Genomic DNA, 20,787 nt, shown 5'->3' with positions numbered 1-20,787 from the left:
TGCTGCTTGGCCTGCTGTGTTCATCCAGCTCCACACCTTGTTATCTCAGATTCTCCAGCATCTGTAGTTCCTACTATCTCTGGGGTTATATGGGTGACTGTTTATGCCCTCTGATCCTAGAATCTCACACAAGGGGAAATAACCTGGTCCACCAATACCCTATCACATCCCCTAAGAATTTTATAAGTTTCAATAAGGTCACCTCTCATTCATCTAAACTCAAATGAGTACAGGACCAACCTACTGAATCATTCCTTAGAAGAAAACCCCTCCATACCTCCAATCAACCTATTGAAACCTCACTGGACTGACTTCAATGCTAGGATATATTTCCTTTGATAAAGTGACCAAAACTGTTCAAAGAATTCCAGCTGTGGTCAATCTTGCATAATTTTAGCAAGCCCTCCCTGTTTTTATGCTCCTTTCCAGAGCAGAGCAGACTCAATGGGCTGAATAGCCTGCTCCTACATCTTACAGTTATGGTCTTACATCCAGAGCTGCTCCTTTATCTATCCTGCTTGTTACCTCCTCAAAGTATTTTAATAAATTTTTCACACATGATTTACTGTTCATGACTCTGCTTGATCATATTATGTACTTGTAAGTACTCCGCTGTTAACATCTTTTATAAAAGTCTCTTAACATTTTCCCAGTAGCAGACGTTAAGCTAATTTGCCTTAAGTTCCCTGTTCTTTTGTCCCGTCTCTTTTGTGAATAGTGATATACATTGGCAGTTTTCCAATCCTCTGGCCCTTTTCCAGAATCTAAGGATTCTTGGAAAATTATGACTAGTGCAGCCACTTTCTCTATAGCTGTTACTTTTAATATCCCAGCATGCATCCTATCAGGTCCAGGTGACTCATCAGTCTTTAGCTTCAATAACTTACATTGTATTTTATCTCTAGTGATAGTTATTGTATTTATTTCCTCTCCTCCTTTTGCCATCTTAATTATTTCATATTTTTGGAATGCTATAAGTGCCTTCTACTGTGAATACTGATGCAAAGTATTCATTCTGCTCCTATGCCATTTTCTGGTTTCCCATTGTTAACTTTGCCTTTTTTCTTCCTTTTCATGTATTTAAAGAAACCCTTCCTGACCCTCTTGACATCACTTGTAAGTTTACCATGAAAGTTAATTTTCTGTCTCTTTATTATTATTTTGGACTTTTTTTTGGTTTTTAAAACTTTCCCAATTATCTGGCTTACCACTAATCTTTGCACATTGTATATTTTTCCTTTCAATTTGATGCTATTCTTAACTTCACTGGTTAACCATAGTTGACTTATCCCCAACCAAGAGTCCTTCCTTCTCATTGAGATATTTCTTTACTGTGAGCCGTGAACTATTTTCTCAAATATCTGCCATTATTCCACAACTGCTTTTGCTTCTAAACTCTATTACCTATCCACTAAGTTTAACACCGTTGTTTCTGACCCAAGTTTCTCCCTCTCACGCTGCAAAATACTAACATACTATTTTGCTCTTGTTTGAATTTTTAACTAATTGTGCAAATCAGGTTAACTCAGTTAAAATTTAATTAAAATGTAATTTGTGGCTTATTGCTAATGCGCATTAATTCTGGTCTTTATTTGCAGCATTTAGAAATGGCATCAGCAAATAACTTTCAGTTAGCGTGGATTAAAGTATCAAATGAGCCACGTTAAAAATGATCCAACTGGTGCAGTGAAGTGTTATAGTACCACAATGTCAAGCGAGTATAGCCTCTGAATGGCCCAGGAGAAAAGATACTACAATTTTCATATTTTTGTAGATAGTGCTACCTGTCAGTGTATAAATGTCAGAATTTTGTATTGTGATAAATTCATGTTGACCCACAGAGGTGAAATTGATAAAGAAAAGTAACAAATAACAGATTTTATAAAATGAATATTTCCATCTTCTCACTTGTAGCTTCTCCTGTTTTTTTAACCTTTAAATCATGTTGTTTGTCATCATGCTAGGAGGAAATCATGCTTATGTTGGTGGTACGTGCTTGTATTTTTCCCGTCTGATGTGAAAATAACTTGCCTACTATCTGTTGCTTCCAGATGATTCCCCGAGATTTAGGTAGTAAATGAATGGGGAAAATTGCATGTTTGCACCACACATCATTTATCAGGATACAGTCCTGTAATTATATGGGGGCAGGGGAAAAGATATCTTGCGGTTACAATAGTTCTTGAATTCAACTTTATTCCCTGTATCACTTTATTGTCTTTTTGCTCCAATCGACATTATGCTTGCACAGCCCAGCTGCTCACTTCATCTTTGTCACCGCATGAACTCCTTGAAGTACGTATCCGATAAAGCAGGTAGTCAGTCGCCTTCTTCCTGTCCTAACTATTTTGGGCGTCTGTTTGCCTCTGTTCTGTGGCCCTCCCAGCTGTCCAATATAGTGTGATGTATAGCAGAATCCTTTTTATCAGTGCTGTGGAGGTTGGGATAACCTACCACGTAATAGTGACCTTGCTTTCTTTTGCTGCAAGAAAGAAAAGCAGCAGGGCTGCATCTGACAAACAGCCAGAGGGCAAGCAAACAAAAGAAAATAGATACATTGAGCAGGCTGGGTGAGATAGGCGGTAGATCAATTGAAAGGAATGTAATATTGCTTTAAAAAAAATCATTTTGTGAAAGCTTTTTGTCTTACCCACGTTGGGCCAATTGACAAGAAAGACCAACATAAAGGAAAAGCAACATTTAGACCACAATTGTGATGCCAGGTATGTCGGCCAAAGACTAGCGGATTGTATCAAACAGCCTTATCTGTTCACAACAAGCAAGATACTGAGGGTACCCAACCAAACCAGTTGGAAAAACTCAAAATGCAGTATCCAAAGTTAGATATGATTTTATGATCGAATATAATTTGCGAAATAACCTTAAATGTGGCAAATAATTAATTTAGTCAATGTAGAATTGTCAGTTGGGGTCACAGTGTGACACGTACAGAAAGCTGTGTACAATAATGCACAGGCCCTGCTCTTTGAATCACAGAACTGCTGCAGTGCAAAAGAGCACATTTCGGCCCATCAAATCTGTGCTGGTTCTCCGATTGTGTGTTACGACTTAGTGCCATTTTCCTGACCTTTTCCCATAACCCATTTAAGTAATCATCTAATGCTACATTGGAACCTAACTCCACGACACTTCCAGGCAGTACAGCCCTGACCCGAATCAATCGTTCTGGGATATAATATGTCGGCCTTAAGACGTGAAAGCGAGATGTGTGGTAATATGGTTAGCAGAAGATGGGGGCAACCAGTGGAGGATAAAAATGAAAAGCAGGTGCAGCTGGCATAACAGACAACACAGCTGAGGTGAGAAAAATTGTCTGTTTAGATTTTTCACAGCAAATGGACTCATAGGACTTGTATATTACCTGCAGTTTCAGAAGATATGGCATAGTACTGCAAAGCTTTACCACAAAACATAACCTTCTATTTAGTCATAAGAAGAAGATTTAAAAATAAAACTTCAACCAAGCTTTCATATTTTCGGACAAGGTCTTGATTTGTTCTCCTGGTGATTTTATAGTAGGATAACCATTATCCTGCTGCAAAATCTATGCTAGATTTCCAAATTTTACCTCATAATCCAATGCGCCGGAGATGCACAGGACAGTGTAATGGCTCACACAATGTTTAGACATCCAGGGCACTTCCTGAAACAGATGTTAGGTTCCTTAAAAATACACTCAAAGTCTGCACGGGCTGCAGGAGCATGAGTGTGAAATTTAATCGCAAATATAGAACATAGGACAGTACAGCTCAGCCACAGGTCCTTCAGCGGACCGTGCCTGTGCTGACCATGATGCTATTCTAAAGTAATCCCATCTGCTTCTACATGGTTTGTACCCTTCTACTCCCTGGAGAGTTGGCCCTTGTGTGTAACAGGCATTGACTGATCTAGCCAATGGTCTTTAGATAGTCTCCCTGGGAGCAGCTTAAGATTAGGCTCAAGAAATTTTTCAGGTTTTATTTGTGACGCCCAAGAGAAGCAATAGCATTCCTAAACCCACAAAAATCCGATCCCTCCAACTCCCCCTGCTAGCAGCCTCTGAGCTGTCAGGTGTGTGTGAGGTCCTAAAGCCAGATTTGGCTCCTAGCTCTAGCTGGCACCATTCGCACATGCAAAACCATTCCACAAACAGCTTTGGCACCAGTGAAATGTCTTGGCTGTTGTTCCCAGTGATGCAACTAATCTGATGTATTCCTTGTTTACTGGCTATAATAATACTAGTTCAATTAAAGGTGCACGATGGTCGTGTTTTGAGCAACAGTGCTACCAACAAATTCCATCTGATAAATTTCTTATGCTGCCCTGAAAATTAGTTTATGCCTTTAGAGTGAATGGGATCATTACAACTTTTAATATCCTCAGGTAACTAGGGATAAACGATAAATACTGATGTCGCCTGTATCCCAGGAATCTCAGTAAATCACTGCCTGTCTTGAATACCTGCTACCATTTCTTGTCTAGGCACACAGATTAAGGATGGCTACCTGGACAATTTCACAGGGAGAGTGAAACATGCACTAGAAACCTTCTCACATAAGAGCATTTAGGTAAAGGGTGGCATGGTGGCTCAGTGGTTAGCACTGCTGCCTCACAGTGCCAGGGATCTAGGTTCGATTCCACTCACGGGTGACTGTCTGTGTGGAGTGTGCACATTCTCCCCGTGTCTGCGTGGGTTTCCTCCGGGTGGTCCAGTTTCCTCCCACAGTCCAAAGATGTGCAGGCTAGGTGGATTGGCCATGCTAAATTGCCTGTAGTGCTCAGGGATGCGTAGATTAGGGGGGTTATAGGGTGATGGGATGCTCTGAGGGTCGGTGTGGGCTTGTTGGGCCAAAGGGCCTGTTTCCACACTGTAAGGATTCAATGATTGGCAAGGAAGTAGTTGTATGGTGAAGAAAAATCTCCCTTAAACTACATTTCATTTGATTAAAAGGCAAAAAGCCAGATTTTGCTGAAGGCTATTATCCTTGGTTTATTTCACATTAGTTCACAGCTATTTTGCACTTCCTCCTCTTTGACCTGACAACCCATTGGTGCTTTAATGCATTTCTCTATGAGATGACTCACTGATGTTTCAATGTGCTGTGTTGTCACAAATGTAATTAGTAGGTAAACAGAATTTGAATTTAAAAACTGAAAGAACTGCAGATGCTGTAAATCAGGAACAAAAACAGAAGTTGCTGGAAAAACTGAGCAGGTCTGGCAGTATCTGTGAAGAAAAAATCAAATTTAACATTTTGGGTCCGGTGACCCTTTCTCAGAACTGGTCAGAGGAGGACAGAAGGTGGAAAACACCAATGTAGTGTTTGATTTTGAATTTGGTGCTTGTTGCTTTGAAACTTTGAAAACCTGAACATATGCCTTTTGGTGGTCCCACTGAATATGTCTTCTGCCAAGTGGGTGAATTTCTATAGCGGGACTCCCATTTGTCCGCTTTCAACACAAGAGACATAAAAACACCAGAATCATGGCAAGAGATAGTAGGAACTGCAGATGCTGGAGAATCTGAGATTAACAAGGTGTAGAGCTGGATGAACACAGCAGGCCAAGCAGCATCACAGGAGCAGGAAGGCTGACGTTTCGGGCCTAGACCCTTCATCAGAAATCATGGCAAGCACAGCCGCAGCCATTTCTCCAAGGTTTCCATGTGGCTTCTGACAAGGTTGGAATGTCTATTCCTCAAGGTAGTGATGTAAAGCTTTGCATTCAAGTTGACCTTTGCCAATAAGTCAGATTTCGAAGAGCTCAGCACTTAGTGCCTCAAACAGAATAGACTGATTGGACCAAATGGCCTGTGTTTCTGTGCTATTTATCTAGCTAACCACTTTTGTGTAGCAGAATTCCTTTGGGCTTTTCTCAATTTGCTTCAGGGCAGCAATGTTATAATGAACAGATAATCCCATTACAATGAGATATTTTACCACCTGTGAGGGCAGGCATGGCCTTGTTGCAACAACTCATCTGAGAGGTGGCACCTCCAGCAGTGCAGCACTCCTGCAGTATAGCACTTGAATGTCAGCATTGATTTTTGCTGAAGCTTCTGACGAACCGGTGCCAGCAACTCTGTATCACATTTCAGGGTGTGAGCCAAACCTGTGAACCTCTGCCAGGAAAGACAGTTGTGTGCCCTTCTTTTCATTCACTGTGGCTTTGGGCAAATTTCCACCAAATAATCTCCCAATCATCTCACACAAATTTGGTGGAAGAACGACAACATTCCTGCTTAGTGGCTGTTTTTCTGGCATGTCCATAACTTTTCCACAATGGACAATTAAAAACCCCATGAAAATTGAGCCCCATGTTTTTGGCACATCAGTCTGCTTTGGATCTTTTATTTTGATCTTCTGTAGAAATTCTGATTGCGCTTTGTCTTCATATGCATTTTAGCATTGAGATCATTCATGATGAATTGCTAACAAGATACTCATTATGGAGCAAAATAACTTGATTATATTTCAGCATATCAATTACAAATCTGAAGAGTTGATTCATTTACATGCTTAATTAGCTAAGTATTAAGTTAATTAAGTATTTCTAATATGTTACAGTAATAATTTAGAGGTTAATAACTTCTGAAATAATTCAGCTCTTTTATATAGAGTACATTAGCGTACATTTTGATGATATACAAATACGAATTAATCTTGATTTTATGAGTGGTAGATTGACATTTGATGGAATGCCTTTGAAGTTTGTGAGAATGATCTCAGCATTCAGTTCCAAACACTCTTAACACAAGCTCAATCACTTCACTAAACATTGGGTCACCATCTTACCACGGTAGACCTCCATTGCAACCAAGGGGGACATTAAAAATACAAGTTACAGGATTAAGCTATTCAGTGAAAAAAACCAATCTATTACAATAAATTAAAATGCAGCCATTCTTCAGTTATAGACTCAAAAATGAATACTTCTCATGATTTCACATCCTTCACCATTTTCTGTCAAAATTTACCCAATTCACTGTCAACAACATTACAGAACTACCCATTCATCCCTTTTTATTATTGAAAACCATCCAAAAAAGCACAATTTTCATTATTTTGGTGGTCACTCTTCTGAGACTAATCATGATGCCCATTTAGTTTTACACACTTGTTGGTCAGTTCCTATAATAAATAGCAATGTAGTGTGCACTGATCCTAATTAATCCATGTTTTAATATTTTTCTCCCTTTTCATACATTCTTTTTCTTTCTAATGCTGTGATCTTTGGATCCCTGTTAATGCTGAGTTACTTTTTCCATCAACTTTTCCATTGCAACCCTCTGTAGTGTATTTTTTTCCAGTTTGTGCAGTTTGTGTGATGTATATTTGCTATTCCTGTGGCTCTGACCAGTGATGATGATTTGTTAATTGTTCAAATCTGAACAAAAAATGACATTTTCATTGTATCTAGGTACTTTTTCCTGTGGAAAAGTTAGAACTCAAGAGCAATGAATTATTGCTGTTACTTGCACAGCATCAGTTCACTTTGTGCTTATGATGCACCTGAACTATGAGTTGTAACTTATTGCTTACAATCACTCCACATGTGTGCTTTGATGTCCTCGGACATTTAAATGCTGGACACTGCTATTACAATATAGAAAGAAAGACACAGATTTATCTAGTGTTGTTTGTGTTCACCAGACATCTCGAGCTGTCTTTTTGAAGCATTGTCTTTGCTGTAATATAGGAAAAGTGGCAATTTGCAAGCTTCTACACGCAGCAATGTTATGATGTCCAGATAATTCCATTACCATATTTTACAGCCCTGTAAGGGCTGACTTGGCCTTTTTAAAAAACCCGTCTGAGAAATGGTCACTCCAGCAGCGCAGCACTCCTTCAGTCTGCCACTTGAATGTAGGCATGGATTTTGGTGCCCGAGCCCTGGCTTGGGACCTGAACCTAGAGCCTTGTGACTCAGAGGCAACTGAGACAAAACTAACATTGCTATTTTGAGAGAAACTTCAGAAACTCACTCCACACCTCCACCTCTTGGTCAGTGGTGCCGCTGCATTCAAAATATTTACATTGACCCTTTCAACATTAAGACCTGACAAAGGAGTGTGACCAGAAGTCCTGATGTTTTGGATAGAAAGTCGAAGAATGCACAGACTTTAGCAATAAACTACTTAACTGCTGTGGTGTTGCATGGGAGGACAAGGTTATCATAGAGTTTGACAGGGAGACAAAGAAAAAATGTGTACACTTTGGGGAGAGGCCAGAATGAGGGGCCATAAACATAGTGTAGTCACTAATAAATCCAGTGGAGACCTTGGGAGAAAGCCTTTTCATCCAGGGCATGCTTAGAACATAGAGCTCACTACCACAAGAGTGGTTGTGGTAAATATATGAAAGGTGAGGCTAAATAAACAAAGAAGGGAGGAAGGGATTTATTTTGGAATTCAGTGAAGAGGTGTTGGAGGCAATTTGTATCGAGCATAAACACTGTTGTGAGCATGTTGGTCGGAATAATTTTTTCCTATGCAGTAAATACAGTATATGTATAGTCTCCAAGAATAATCGAGTCAGGGAGCTGTGAATTATTGTACCAGAGTCAAAAAAACACTTAATTCTGTTAAAAATAAACTTAATTTTGTTTCCATTTTAGCCCTTTAGAAGATTTCCACTACAAATCTTTATGCCTGCGCATACGATACAAGCTGCCTACATAAATTTGCCACACAGAAAAAATATTTTTCTGAAAACTGCTCCCCTTTCTCTCGTGTGCTCTATTGCTTTATAACTATAACAAAAGTGTATTAGGATAGACAGGCAAACATCTTCCAGGACTATGTCACTACTGTTCTGAACATACCTCTGTGAAGATACACAAAAGCAGTCCAAAGTCAACTCTGCCTTCTCATCATAATGTGTCAGGACACTTGTAATTCATATTTATATGATGTTTTTCATGTCCTTTTGGTATAATCTGCTTATAATTTTAATTTTAAATAATTAGGACTTCAAAATAAGTAATAGCATTTGATAGTCATCAGTGGATTTCTACTGTCTCCTCTCTGAGTCCCATTAAAGTGAGGATATCTTTTTTCACAACTCAATGACAATTAAGGTCAAAAACACTACAACCTATCCATTTTATGAATGTGACTTATTGAAGTGTTAACTAAATGTGCCACACTAGAAGTAAGGCAAGCAGTATGAGAGTGAGATACTCATACCAAAACTCCCCTTTCATAAAGTAGAAAAGTTTAAGTTGTTTGAGATTTTGACCCTCAATACTCTTTTAAGGGTATAAAACCAACATTGCATTTTAATAGGATTCAAAGATGAGGTATAATGGAAATATATTAGTGTTTGTCAAATGTCAGTATTTACTTAAGCTGAATCACAATAATTAACAAATACGAAACGTCAACCTCTATCTCCACATTTTGACTGTTTCATGATTCACCTTCTGAAGAAGAGTTTAGCTTGTTTAGCTTCTCCCCATATCATTTGCACACTTTTAATCCTCAGATCTTGAAATAAGTTTGGTTAGAATTGTAATGCTACAATGGTTCTGAATGCATAGTATTGCTCTGTGCAGTTTTTAATATTATGTTCAGTCCTTGCATAATTTAGTGGTTTCATTGTTTTGTCCACTTTTTGTTACCTTACACCCATAATTCCAACCTGCCTTTAGGAAACCAGCAGCATTATAGATTTAAAGGTAAAGATAAATCTCAATAACGTTTTTATAGACATCTAGCTTCACAAAAATGAATAAGAGGGTACTGGCCCTTCACATTACCATTGATTAAATTCTGCAGCAGAGCCCAACACTTCTGGAACAGTAAAAGCAAGAAAAATTGGGTACAGAAAGAGATGTGCACTAATATAACAGGAGAAAGATTGACAAAAATAGTAATAAAGGATTTGATAGTAGAGCAGAAACATGTGAGGAAAATCCATAATTATTTGTTGTCTCCCTGATGCCAGGGCCAGGATATCCATAGCAAGAGGGGGATAGGTCAAAGAAATCTAACACTCCCTGGATGACTGAGATAGAGAATAAGATGAAGTAGAAAAAGTGCTTATGACAAATTGTTACGAAGTTTGTAGAGTAATCGTGAATTTGGAAGACAGGAAGCTTGAATTTCTTTGTAAACAAAATAATAAGGGAGAAGATTGTTTGGCTCCTTTAAGAGGTAACATGCTTTCCTAAGCTTAGAGATTTATACCAAAAATGTGTCTAAGCAGTTGAAGGGATGCAGCTAGTTCTGAAATTGAAACATGTATCAATTGGCTGTGTGATTGGAAACATTAGGCGTTTTGATGTTTTGGCAACGAGCTGGAATCAGCCAATTAATTTAAATCAAACGCTTAACGATTGAAAGCCAATTGAATTTAAATCTGATGGTTTTCACAACCTCAGACCAATTGAAAATTGATTGTAAGAAAATTAATATGTCATCCAAGGTATATAAGGAGATGCTTTTTGAAAATCGATGTGAGAGCGAACTGCCATCTGAGAAAAAAATAAGCATTTGGCTCTTGCAAGAAATCACTAAGCTGTCTAAGAAAACACCATCTATCCATAAAAGGAACCACGGCACTTCTGGCTAAGAGTCCTCACAGAAGACTTCACAGAGAAAACATCCCTGACAGCTAGATCAGCGGAAGAAAGGCGTTTATGACTTCAGAACAGTAGAAGAAAGGCATGTAGACTTTGAGAGACTAAGTTTTAATTTACTTTCTTATTACTTGGGCTTAAATAAGTGGGGCTTGTATTTATTGGAACAGCATACCAGTAGAATTTAGTTCAGTTAGGGAATAGTTAGTAGTTAAGGTGGAATTGTTCGGTTTGTACGTAATTCTATTAATTTTTTTCACTGTTAGGGTTAAATAAATAAATATTTACTTGTTACTTGTAAAGTGAATATCAGGAATTTTCTTTCATTTAACTTCCCCTTCTCCGTAACAGTTTAATAGATTAGGCGAGGTGAAGCGAGTTTCTCTGGGTGTTTCAGGTTTAATTATTAGAAGGGGACCTCTACTCCCGCCATAAGAGATTGGGCCTCGTGTTTTGATTTTAATTATCTCTGAGGGGTTTGACCTCCCCTTCCAAACCCAAATAATATTGATTCCATGAACTACAAACCAGCCTGCTTAATATCAGTGATTGGAAAACAAATAGAAATAATTCAGGACAAAATGAAGAGTCATGAGAACAATTGCAGATTAATTCAGGAAAGCCAGATTAGATTTAATAAGGACAAATCATACTTAACCAACATGCTTGGATTTTTTTGGATTGTAACAGAGAAAGAGAGTTGTTAATGGTAATGTGCTGGATGTGGCATGTGTAGAATTCTAAAAAGCATATGATATAAACAGTAATTTTATTAATTATATTAATATTGACATTATTTATCACGTACATTTATTTTGCTTCACTATTTGTTTGCCCTTCCCCCTTATAGGAACATACCTTGACTGTATCCAATCTAGATCTACATCTGTTCATCATCCCCCCAGTGGCTTTCCTAGTGATATCCTTGACCCTAGCATCAAACGGGCAACAAACAATTCTAGATTTACTTCACAGGTTTCTGTTCTTCTTTATTGCTTTCCAAATCTTCCTCTTGTTTATATAAGGTCAACAACAGGAGCTTATTCTTGAGTTGTGGGTGTATAGTATTGTAATGGTTATGTGTTTGCTGATTGAGTTTTACAATCCTTGAAACGGGAGATGGGGGAACAAAAACAGGCTCATTCCCAGGAAAGAGGTCAATTGCAGCAGAGGTGCTGCTATTATCAGTCCCCAAATAGTTGGGGCAAGGCAAGACTAAGGAGAAGTCTGACTTGCTTAGGAGAAAACTCTAGGAACAGAAGACTGTGGAGATATAAAACAGGAAGACATCGTTTTGAAGGTATGAGTTTAAGGAACCCATGCCCAATCATAACAGTGAGTTATGAGCTTGTTTTTAGGTCTTAGGGAGAGACATTATCTGAAAAAAATAGCATCAAGTGAATGCATAGAAATTTGCCAAACCTGAAACTGATTACAGCCATAGGATATACAATGAGCTTTAGCATTGAGAAAGGAGGTTAGCTTCGTTGATAGCGTAAAAGGGTTGAATCTTTTGAGATTTGTATTGTTTCAAATAGCCCTCATAGAGTGTAATTTTGTTTCTTTTGGCTGACCAACTTTGATGTTCTTTTGTTTAAAAGGACATTGGCAACCTGTGTGAATATGTTCAGCGATTCAGTTCTTTTAAGGAACAATTTTTCTTCCAGAACACTGCTTTGACACTGGTTAATATGAACAAATATTAGGATATATAGCTTTTGTTCCCCTTATCTTTTAATTAGCCTTGATCGAAGCGGCGTAAATGACATAGTTTTAGCTCTGCTTAATCTATAATTTGATTTGAATTTTCCTCTAATCCAGTTTGGACTCTATATTTTATATGCATTTTGATCATTTCAGTTAAAGGAACTACTATCATATTTCTCATGGGCTTCAGTGCCCTCTAGTGGTACCTAAAATATTTTAATATCTTCAGAATAAATAATAATGGCATTAAAAAAATGTATTGTCATTTCATGCTGCTTGATTACAGCAATGCATTTGAAAATCATGAGTTAAATTTTCCACTCCCTGAAGGTGCATTAGCAGTGGGGAAGAAATAAGAAAACGTGATGAGAGTGAAAAAGTCAGAATTTTGACGCCAAGAGAATTTTTTTTTATTCGCTTGTCAGATATTGGCATTGCTGTCTGGGTAGCATTTATTGCCCGTCCTTTGTTGTCTTGAGAAAGTGGTTGTAAGCTGCAGTTTGCAGATTTTCACTTTAAACCTTAAAAAAAACCCAAAGATTCTCCATTGAGAAGCATCTATCTTATTTCCATGCATTTGCACCTTGCTAAAGCCCTAGCTCAACTTATTCATATGCCAATTCCAATTTTCTTTTCCTAAGAAACTAGACAGTGCAAATTCCAGCATCTAAATCAGAGAAAAGACCTGGTGGCTGCAGCTCTCGAGATGTTGTCGAGAAATTGTACAACTGTTTCTTCAGCACAATAGCCCTACGTGGCCACCCGCCTCACCACACCATCATGCCTGCTCTGGGACCAACTCTCTCAATATTTTCCTTTGCAGCTCAGGGATACATACAACTTGCATGCTTCTGCCTAGTCACTTTGCATGTGGAGAGACGCCTGCATCTCCTGCATCTGCACAAGATCCATCTTACAGCCCTCAACTTGCTTCATGAGTGCTCACTCACATTGCATTTAATTGGAGGCTGCCAGCCTCTCTATGCTTCACATTACCACTTAGCGCCATGATATAAGGCATGTGATTCAGGTTTGGCTCAAGTATGAGAGGATTTAATAGTTACTTGTCATATTCTTTGAAGCCATGGTTTTTAAGCTAGTATGTCTGAGAGAGCAGACCACGGGAAATCAACAGCAACCTTTTTGAAGATGAAGATAACATTGATGATCAGGACATTGCCCAGGGCGGCTATCCGACAGAACAATGCTTCATCGTGTCAGAGAGGCTAGACATAGCCTCGTGTAAAACTGCTTCCAGGATCAGTGAGGACTGCCTTTCATTTTGTAACTTTCTGTTGGTTAACTGGTAGGCAAACCATATGTGCAAACGTTTGCAGTCCTTGACCTTCAGTACTGCTGAATAAATGACTCATTATCCACCTGACTATGGATATTTTCCAATTAACCTCTCCAAAGGTGTTATTACACACATTTAGAGCAGGTGGGACTTGAACCTATGTCTGCTGGCTCAGAGGAAGGGACGCTGCCCAACAAGAACACCCTAAAATATTTCTTAACCAACCTGCTCAGGTATGTTAATAACACACTCCTCGAGCAGGGGAGATTTGAACACAGGCTTTCTGGTCCAGAGGTAGAGACATTACCAATGCACCACAAGAGCCCTTCCATTTGATATATTCTTGATATCTTTGTGTGATTCCACTTACACATTACATGTCGCACTGATGGTTAGAGAAAAAGCAGCAGTCAGTGAAATAGTTCAGTAAAATTACAAGGCACTGAGGTTAGATAGCTCTTAAGGCTTACAGCAGCAGATCATATCGAACAACTGTGCACTGACGTCTCTCATGATAGCCAGAAGGTTAAGAGGAACCTTGAGGAAATGTTTTTCAATTTTTCCATCGTTGGACACCCTGCAATGCTTGAAGAGTGTGTGTAGACTGCTAAGTTACCCTGAAATGTTGAAGTGATCCCCAGGACAGTTTTGAACTTGTAAGATGCAGCACTTTGTTCAGCTTTTTTCACCGGGCTAATGTGCCTTTTAGGGAGAGAAGGTGTGTGAATTGCCTGTTGTACACCTCCCAAACTTGAACTGCTCTTTGATTGGCCTTGTTGTCCTGAAAAACTTGAGCGGTCATCCTCTGGTATCTTGGGGCCTAGAGAGCCTAGGCCTGCAGTGAGTGAGCAGATGCGGTTTGCTCTCGCCAACTTAAACTTCTACAGGTTTTGCAATCACAGGCCAGGGCAGGGGAGTTGATGGAGGGGCCAAGCATCTCTGGTGCATCCTGACAGGAAGCTTCTAGGAATTTTGTGAGTGGCTCCCCCTCTTTATTGGAACGTGCTAGCACCACCATATCACTCTTAGAGAAAGGAGCACCTCAATTGAGATAAAGATTTATCAACCTCCTGAGTCCTTGTCATTGACACTAAGCACCAATGGCCACAGCAATGGTACAGGGTGGTGTGCACATCCTGAAAACACTTGGCCTGCATCTCCATGGAAGTCACTAACCTGTCCATACATGACATACTGCAGCCAGCATGGTGCTGATGACAATCCTTCATCCTTTGATCCAGCTTACTGAGTCCCAGACAAAGCTGCCTGCTACTCTTATACGTATCTGTACACTTCAGCACAGTTATTGGTGGCGGAGATCATGGGATTGTCATCTGACTGAGACTAAGCAAGTGCCTGGTCTCAGACTCTCTTCTTGAGTGCCAGCAGCCTAAGGCATTCCTTCCTCAACCAGTTGCAAAGACATGTCAGTGTTGTGCTCACCAAAATGTTCTCCCGAGTCAAATCCAGGTGGAGTACTTAGCGAGGTGGAAGTCTATGAGCTGGTGAAGGGCGCAGCTGAAAGCCTAGCTCATCCTCTGAAGTTTCAGTGCTTGCTCCGCACGGGTGAAGGCGGTGTTGAGTGTCTCTGGTACTGGCCTCTTTGAGGTCGTTTGCTGGGTGGCATGAACACCTGCATAAGAGAAGGGAGGGTATGAGCTGTCTAAGAGGGAGAAAAGCTTATGCAGTTTAGGAAGGCATTTGCACGAGTGCCAGTGGGACAGCAGCGTAATACAGCACCATGAAACTCACTGGGATATAACGTGGCGAAGTGTGTAGACAAAGATCTAGCAGGTGGAGTATAGTGTGGGAATAGTGAATATGTTCATCTTGGCCAGAAGAATAAAGAAAAATCAATGTATTATTTAAATGGGGGTGGGTATATAAAACTCTGAGCTATGGAGGGATCTCCATGCATTGACACATGAGTGTGTACCTTTATTCTCTGACAGGATGTGAGCATTGCTGACTTGGTCAGACTTATTGCCTGTCCCTAGTTGCGTTGGAGAAGGGCTGCTTTCTTGAACCACTTCAATTGACGTGGTGTAGCTAGAACAACATTGCTACTAGAGAGAGAGTGAAGGAATGGCGATATAGTTCGAAATCAGATCCAAATAATTTCAGGCAAAGAGTTAATATGCAGGCAAAACAAATAGTTAGGAGTGCAGATGAACTGTTGTCATTTATTCCAAGGTAAATGGAATCTTAAAGCAGGGTTATTATGAGGGGCATAGATAAGGTGAGTAGCAAAGGTCTTTTCCCTAGGGTGGGGAAGTTCAAATCAAGGGGCATATTTTTAGAGGTGAGAAGAGGAAGTTTTAAAAAGGATATGAGGGGCAACTTTTTTACATGGAGAGTGGTTTGTGTGCGGAACGAACTGCCAGAGTGAGTGGAGGATGCAGGTACAATTACAACATTTAAAAGACATTTGGATAAGTATATGAATAGGAACGGTTTGGAGGGATATGGGCCAAATGCAGGCATGTCAGACTAGTTTAGTTTGGGAATATGGTCAGTGTGGACTGGTTAGACTAATAGGTCTGTTCCCATGCAGTGTGACACTCGTGGGATCTGGGCATCTTTGGCCAGGCTGAGTATTTAATACCTATCTCTAATGGGATGTTTTACTACAGTTCTGTAGTATGGTGAGGCTACATCTGGAGGAATGTGTGTAGTTTTGGACCCTTTATTTAAGCAAGGATGTAAATGAAACAATTCAGAGAGGTTTTGCTCAACTGATACCTGGGGTTTTAGGTTATCCTTATAAGGTAAGTTTGGGTAGGCTGGGCCTGTGTCCATTGGAGTTGAGAAGAATTAGAGGTGAGCTTACTGAAACATGTAAGAGAATGAGAGGACTTAACAAGGGTGTATGCTGAAAGGATGTTTCCCCTTGAGGGGAGACCAGAGCTGGGGGACACAGTTGCGCATTCAAAATGGAGATGCGTTGTATTTATTTTCTCAGAGGATTGAGTGTCTTTAGAAATCTCTTCTGCAAAGAGCAGTGGAGGCGAGGTTTTTCAATAATTTAAGGGCAGAAATTGATGCATCATTTGTTAGTCAATAATCCAAGTGTTATCTGAGGTAGATAGAATTGAGGAGTTAAGGACACAATCAGCTCAGCTATGACCTTATTGAGTGTCAGAGCTGGTTAGAAAGGATGAGTGGTCTATTACTGCTCCTTATGTTCATTGGGCACTCTTCAGGTTCACAACATCACTATACAGCTCAAGTATGTGCATGGTACTTGCATGACTGGATAATGTCAATTGATGCAATGACACAGAGTAGGAACAGACTATTATATTGATTACGCCTGTGCTCCCAACTCTTCAAACTGCACTTTATCCCCAACATAGATGTTCACTTTCAGCTGTTTACTTAATTTCTTTCACCTAGAACATCAATGCTGCAATGTTGTTGTAGTCTTATAATTCAGCATTCCGTATCTGATCTGTTTTAATCCACCCTTATTCGTGTTCCTTATTCCTTACCCATGCAAAGCGGAAAGATCACTCTGGATTTTTATGTCAATTTCATCAGTTTGCCAAGTCTCATCTACCTCAAAATTATCCTTGGAACTGAACCTCTTTGATAAGGGTCCACTCTTACAGTTCGGTGTCCATTTCAACCCTGACAAAACACCTTGGGATATTTCATGATGTGAAAGACTCAATTGAGTTGTGCTTATGCTAACGCGACTTAGCTGGGAAAATGTTAATTTACACTTTACGGTTCAAATATTAAGATTATACTTTCATTTGCAAATACATGGTTGCGGTTAGTTTTGCAAGTTCTGCCTCTTTAACAAAACTATACTTGTATCTACATCCCACTGGAATTACTCACTTTGACTTAAGTCACTCTTTATTTGTAGATTGACTATTCCATAACCCATAACTGTAACATGTTTTGGAAATCTTCACAAATTCATCAAGTGACTGTAGCTTTATTCGAATCAGTGTCATGCCCATTTAAAAAGTAACTAAATCTATCATTACTGAGAAGTCTTAGATTGAGGCTAACTGGTTGTTAGAGAACATCAAAACCCAAAAACCAAATACTATGAAAACTATGTATCTTTATTTGCATACAAAGTTATTTTCACCTGGTTCAAGTTTGTCTTCTGAAGATGTTATGATGAATCAAACATTAAAGTTTCAAGTTCACAAGCCAGACTGACAAAGAGTGTCCTGCCACTGTTGAATTGAGGTATTACTGCTGAAAGCAAATCTGTGCCCCATGAGAACTGCAAATACACTAAAGAAATGAACATAGCAGAAGAGAATGAGTATTTTTTGACCTTTCACCCAGGTGTATGGTATCGGCTTCAGTGTGGGTTGGTTTTCAATTTGAATGGGTAGGAAGCTCTGAAAGTGACAGCTCATCAAGAATTTCCTCGTTGGTGTTTTTACTTTACCACCATGTAAGGGGTCCACAAAGGACCATCTCGTCCCATTACAAGGAGACCATCAGTTATGTATAGCTTGAAGGTGACCACTCCATAAGCATGGGGTAAGGTGAGGAAGCAAGGCCTCTGTGAACTACCTTAGCCAGTGCAGGGACTGAAACTGTGTTCTTGGCTTTACTTTACACCACACTCTAATCTGTAGTAAACTGGGCTAACTGAATCCCCTCTTATCCACATTCTACCATGTATCTTACAATTGTGAACTGTACAGTCTCTTCTGAAATGATCATTGAATGAATTAATCTATGTTGTGACAATGTGAGTTTTATCATTTTGTAAGTTGCCAATTGCCTAATTACCCTACTTCCAGATGTCCTAATGTGCTGAGTTTCTAATTTTGGTTTGGCCAGTTAAAACTTCTTGTGGATTCATCACAGTTTTATAAGTTTTATTATAGTGTAAGTAAAATACCCATTTTCCATTATGTTGTTCAAGTGGTCTCATGTCATCATTGTACCTATGCATCGAGATGTAAATGATTACCATATCTCTCCTTTTATTTCAATGCAGATGCTACAACTGTGGCGGCCTTGATCATCATGCTAAGGAATGTAATCTACCTCCTCAGCCAAAAAAGTGCCATTACTGCCAGAGCATCATGCACATGGTAGCTAACTGCCCCCTCAAAACTGTTCCGACACAGCCCCTCATTCCTCAGGGAAGATATGAAGCAGATCCTCAACCTTCCACTTCTGCGTATGCTGCTTTCCCTAGAGAAACAGGAGGGGCCCAAGGCTACCCAGCTTTGCCTCATTATCAGGAGGGAAAACCAGAGACGGAACACTCTGGCAAGTCACCGCATGAGGCTTCTTCAAGCAAGCTGTCTGCATCACCTGAAGAATCGGGCAGGAAAGGGCCTTCCATTCAGAAGCGGAAAAAAACATAAAGCAAGTTGCGTGATCGCTTTTGAGGCTTTTTTTTTAAAAATAGGATCCCAAACTACCTCATACTTGCAAAAGTACAGGGGAAGTAAATACACATACTGCAGCTCCTTTTTTGGGGGGAAAAAAGAGAGACTTGGTGAATCAACAAACATTGAACTGGTCAATTCACTCCATGAAAAGAATGATTATTGGATTAAGGTCATGCACATCCACTGTGCTCCACTTTTACCTTTATATGCAGAAACTCCTGTGGCATATGAGTTTCAATGTCAGTTTGCCATGTTTAATTCCCTTGGCTTTTCTAATCTTTTATAACAAATACTGTTCACAGCCCCTTTGGTATCCTCCTGAAATTGCAAAGCAATACACAACACTACAATCAACCCAAGAACATTTCAGAGGCTCCATTCCATTCAGTGGGCAGCTGAAGCAACGCTGTTTAAACAAAGTGATAAACCAAAGGAAATCAACATGATGATGCTGCCAGAGCAGAGGTACCAGAAATCAGCAGACATATAATTAATAAAGCATGGCAGTGTCTTTCTTCTGTAGGCAATATTCAACATTGAGATACTAGCCACAACCATGAATATTAACATAACGGGAATTGAAGCTTCAGATAATGTGAATGTGTTTGTGTTGCAAGTGCTTTTTGGTTGTTTTTGTTAATTGTGTCTTAAACTCAAACCTGTGAACACTGTAGTATTCTTTCATCTATATCTATAGATATATAAATATATATATATCTATATATGTGTGTACAGATATATAGATATACATACAAAAGATTAAAAATAGAGTGCAGAAGATTTGAATGTCATGCCATTTCTGCTAACGTTCTGCAGTAAACACCTAAGCAGCAGTTGGTGTGTGATATACATATATAGTATACAAAATATATATGTATGTATATATAAACGCATTCCAGTATCAGTAAATTGCATATTCCACAGTTGATTCAATAATTTGATATGTCTTTGGATGCCAACCTCCATAAAGTTGACTCTTGATTGGATCTTCGACCAGTAAAGTAAAGATGTAGATTGCAGTTTAAAAAATAACCTGAATGTAATGTATTACTTCATTTTCTAATACCAAACACCCACGTAGTTAAATTCATATTGAAGACTTTGTGATGGGCTGCACTTTGATACGCTCTTGTCTTTGATATGAAATTGCATACCTATCTCTGCAGTGCAAAAAAATTGTACATTCTTCTTGACAGTTGAGTCATTTTTAATCCTTTCAGTACTGGTTTTGGAACATGTGCATCTATTGAGAATTTAAATAGGTAATATAAGTGAGTAGTACAGCATTTTACCAAAACATCCTTCCAAAGTTAGGCAGTTGCTAATATGAAAGCTAATTACAATTTAAGTTATTAGTCAGCATGGTCACCTGCAGGTAGATTACCAAGGGAGCTTATAAGGCAAACCACAAGTTTGATTTTACAAGAGAAGAAATATAGAAATGGTTCTGTTCTTATAAGCTATGTGTTTTTGTATGGGTAAATTTCACAAGACGTGAGTTGGGTGTTTTGCCAATTGACTTCAAATGGGTAAAAACACTACCCCAGAGACAATGTGAATTTTTAGGAGTTTTTTTGGGACCCTTTTGAAATATCCAAGAACAGACAGCTGATTACCCAAAAAGATGTCTCTGTTTGAAAGTATGTTTCTTGAAAGCACGCTGGCAAGTTGGTATCATGCCCTATCATGCCTTGGATGATCTTGTAGATTAGCAATATTGATTCAGAATGAACATGTATTTCATTTTAAGTTCCTTCATAGAGTTATCTTAATTGGTTTATTCATTTCCTCTTCTAACCACATGTAAACTTGATTTGAAGA

The 20,787-nt window shown here is 39.2% G+C and overlaps 1 protein-coding gene across 1 annotated transcript in view; it reads left to right on the top strand.

Annotated features, from left to right (window-relative positions):
- LOC109911614 (protein lin-28 homolog B) overlaps positions 1-18,939 on the top strand; it is an 87,893-nt gene extending 68,954 nt beyond the window's left edge. The window contains exon 3 of the mRNA XM_048596703.1: positions 18,564-18,939. Within this exon, the coding sequence (XP_048452660.1) occupies positions 18,564-18,939 (376 nt within the window). The remainder of the gene's footprint in view (positions 1-18,563) is intronic.
- The last annotated feature ends 1,848 nt before the right edge of the window (positions 18,940-20,787 follow it).

The sequence above is a fragment of the Rhincodon typus genome, chromosome 5 (genome assembly GCF_021869965.1).
Source record: "Rhincodon typus isolate 14 chromosome 5, sRhiTyp1.1, whole genome shotgun sequence".
Taxonomy (NCBI): Eukaryota; Metazoa; Chordata; class Chondrichthyes; order Orectolobiformes; family Rhincodontidae; genus Rhincodon; species Rhincodon typus.
Note: the sequence above shows the minus strand (reverse complement) of the source record. Positions and strands in the feature narration are given on the sequence as shown.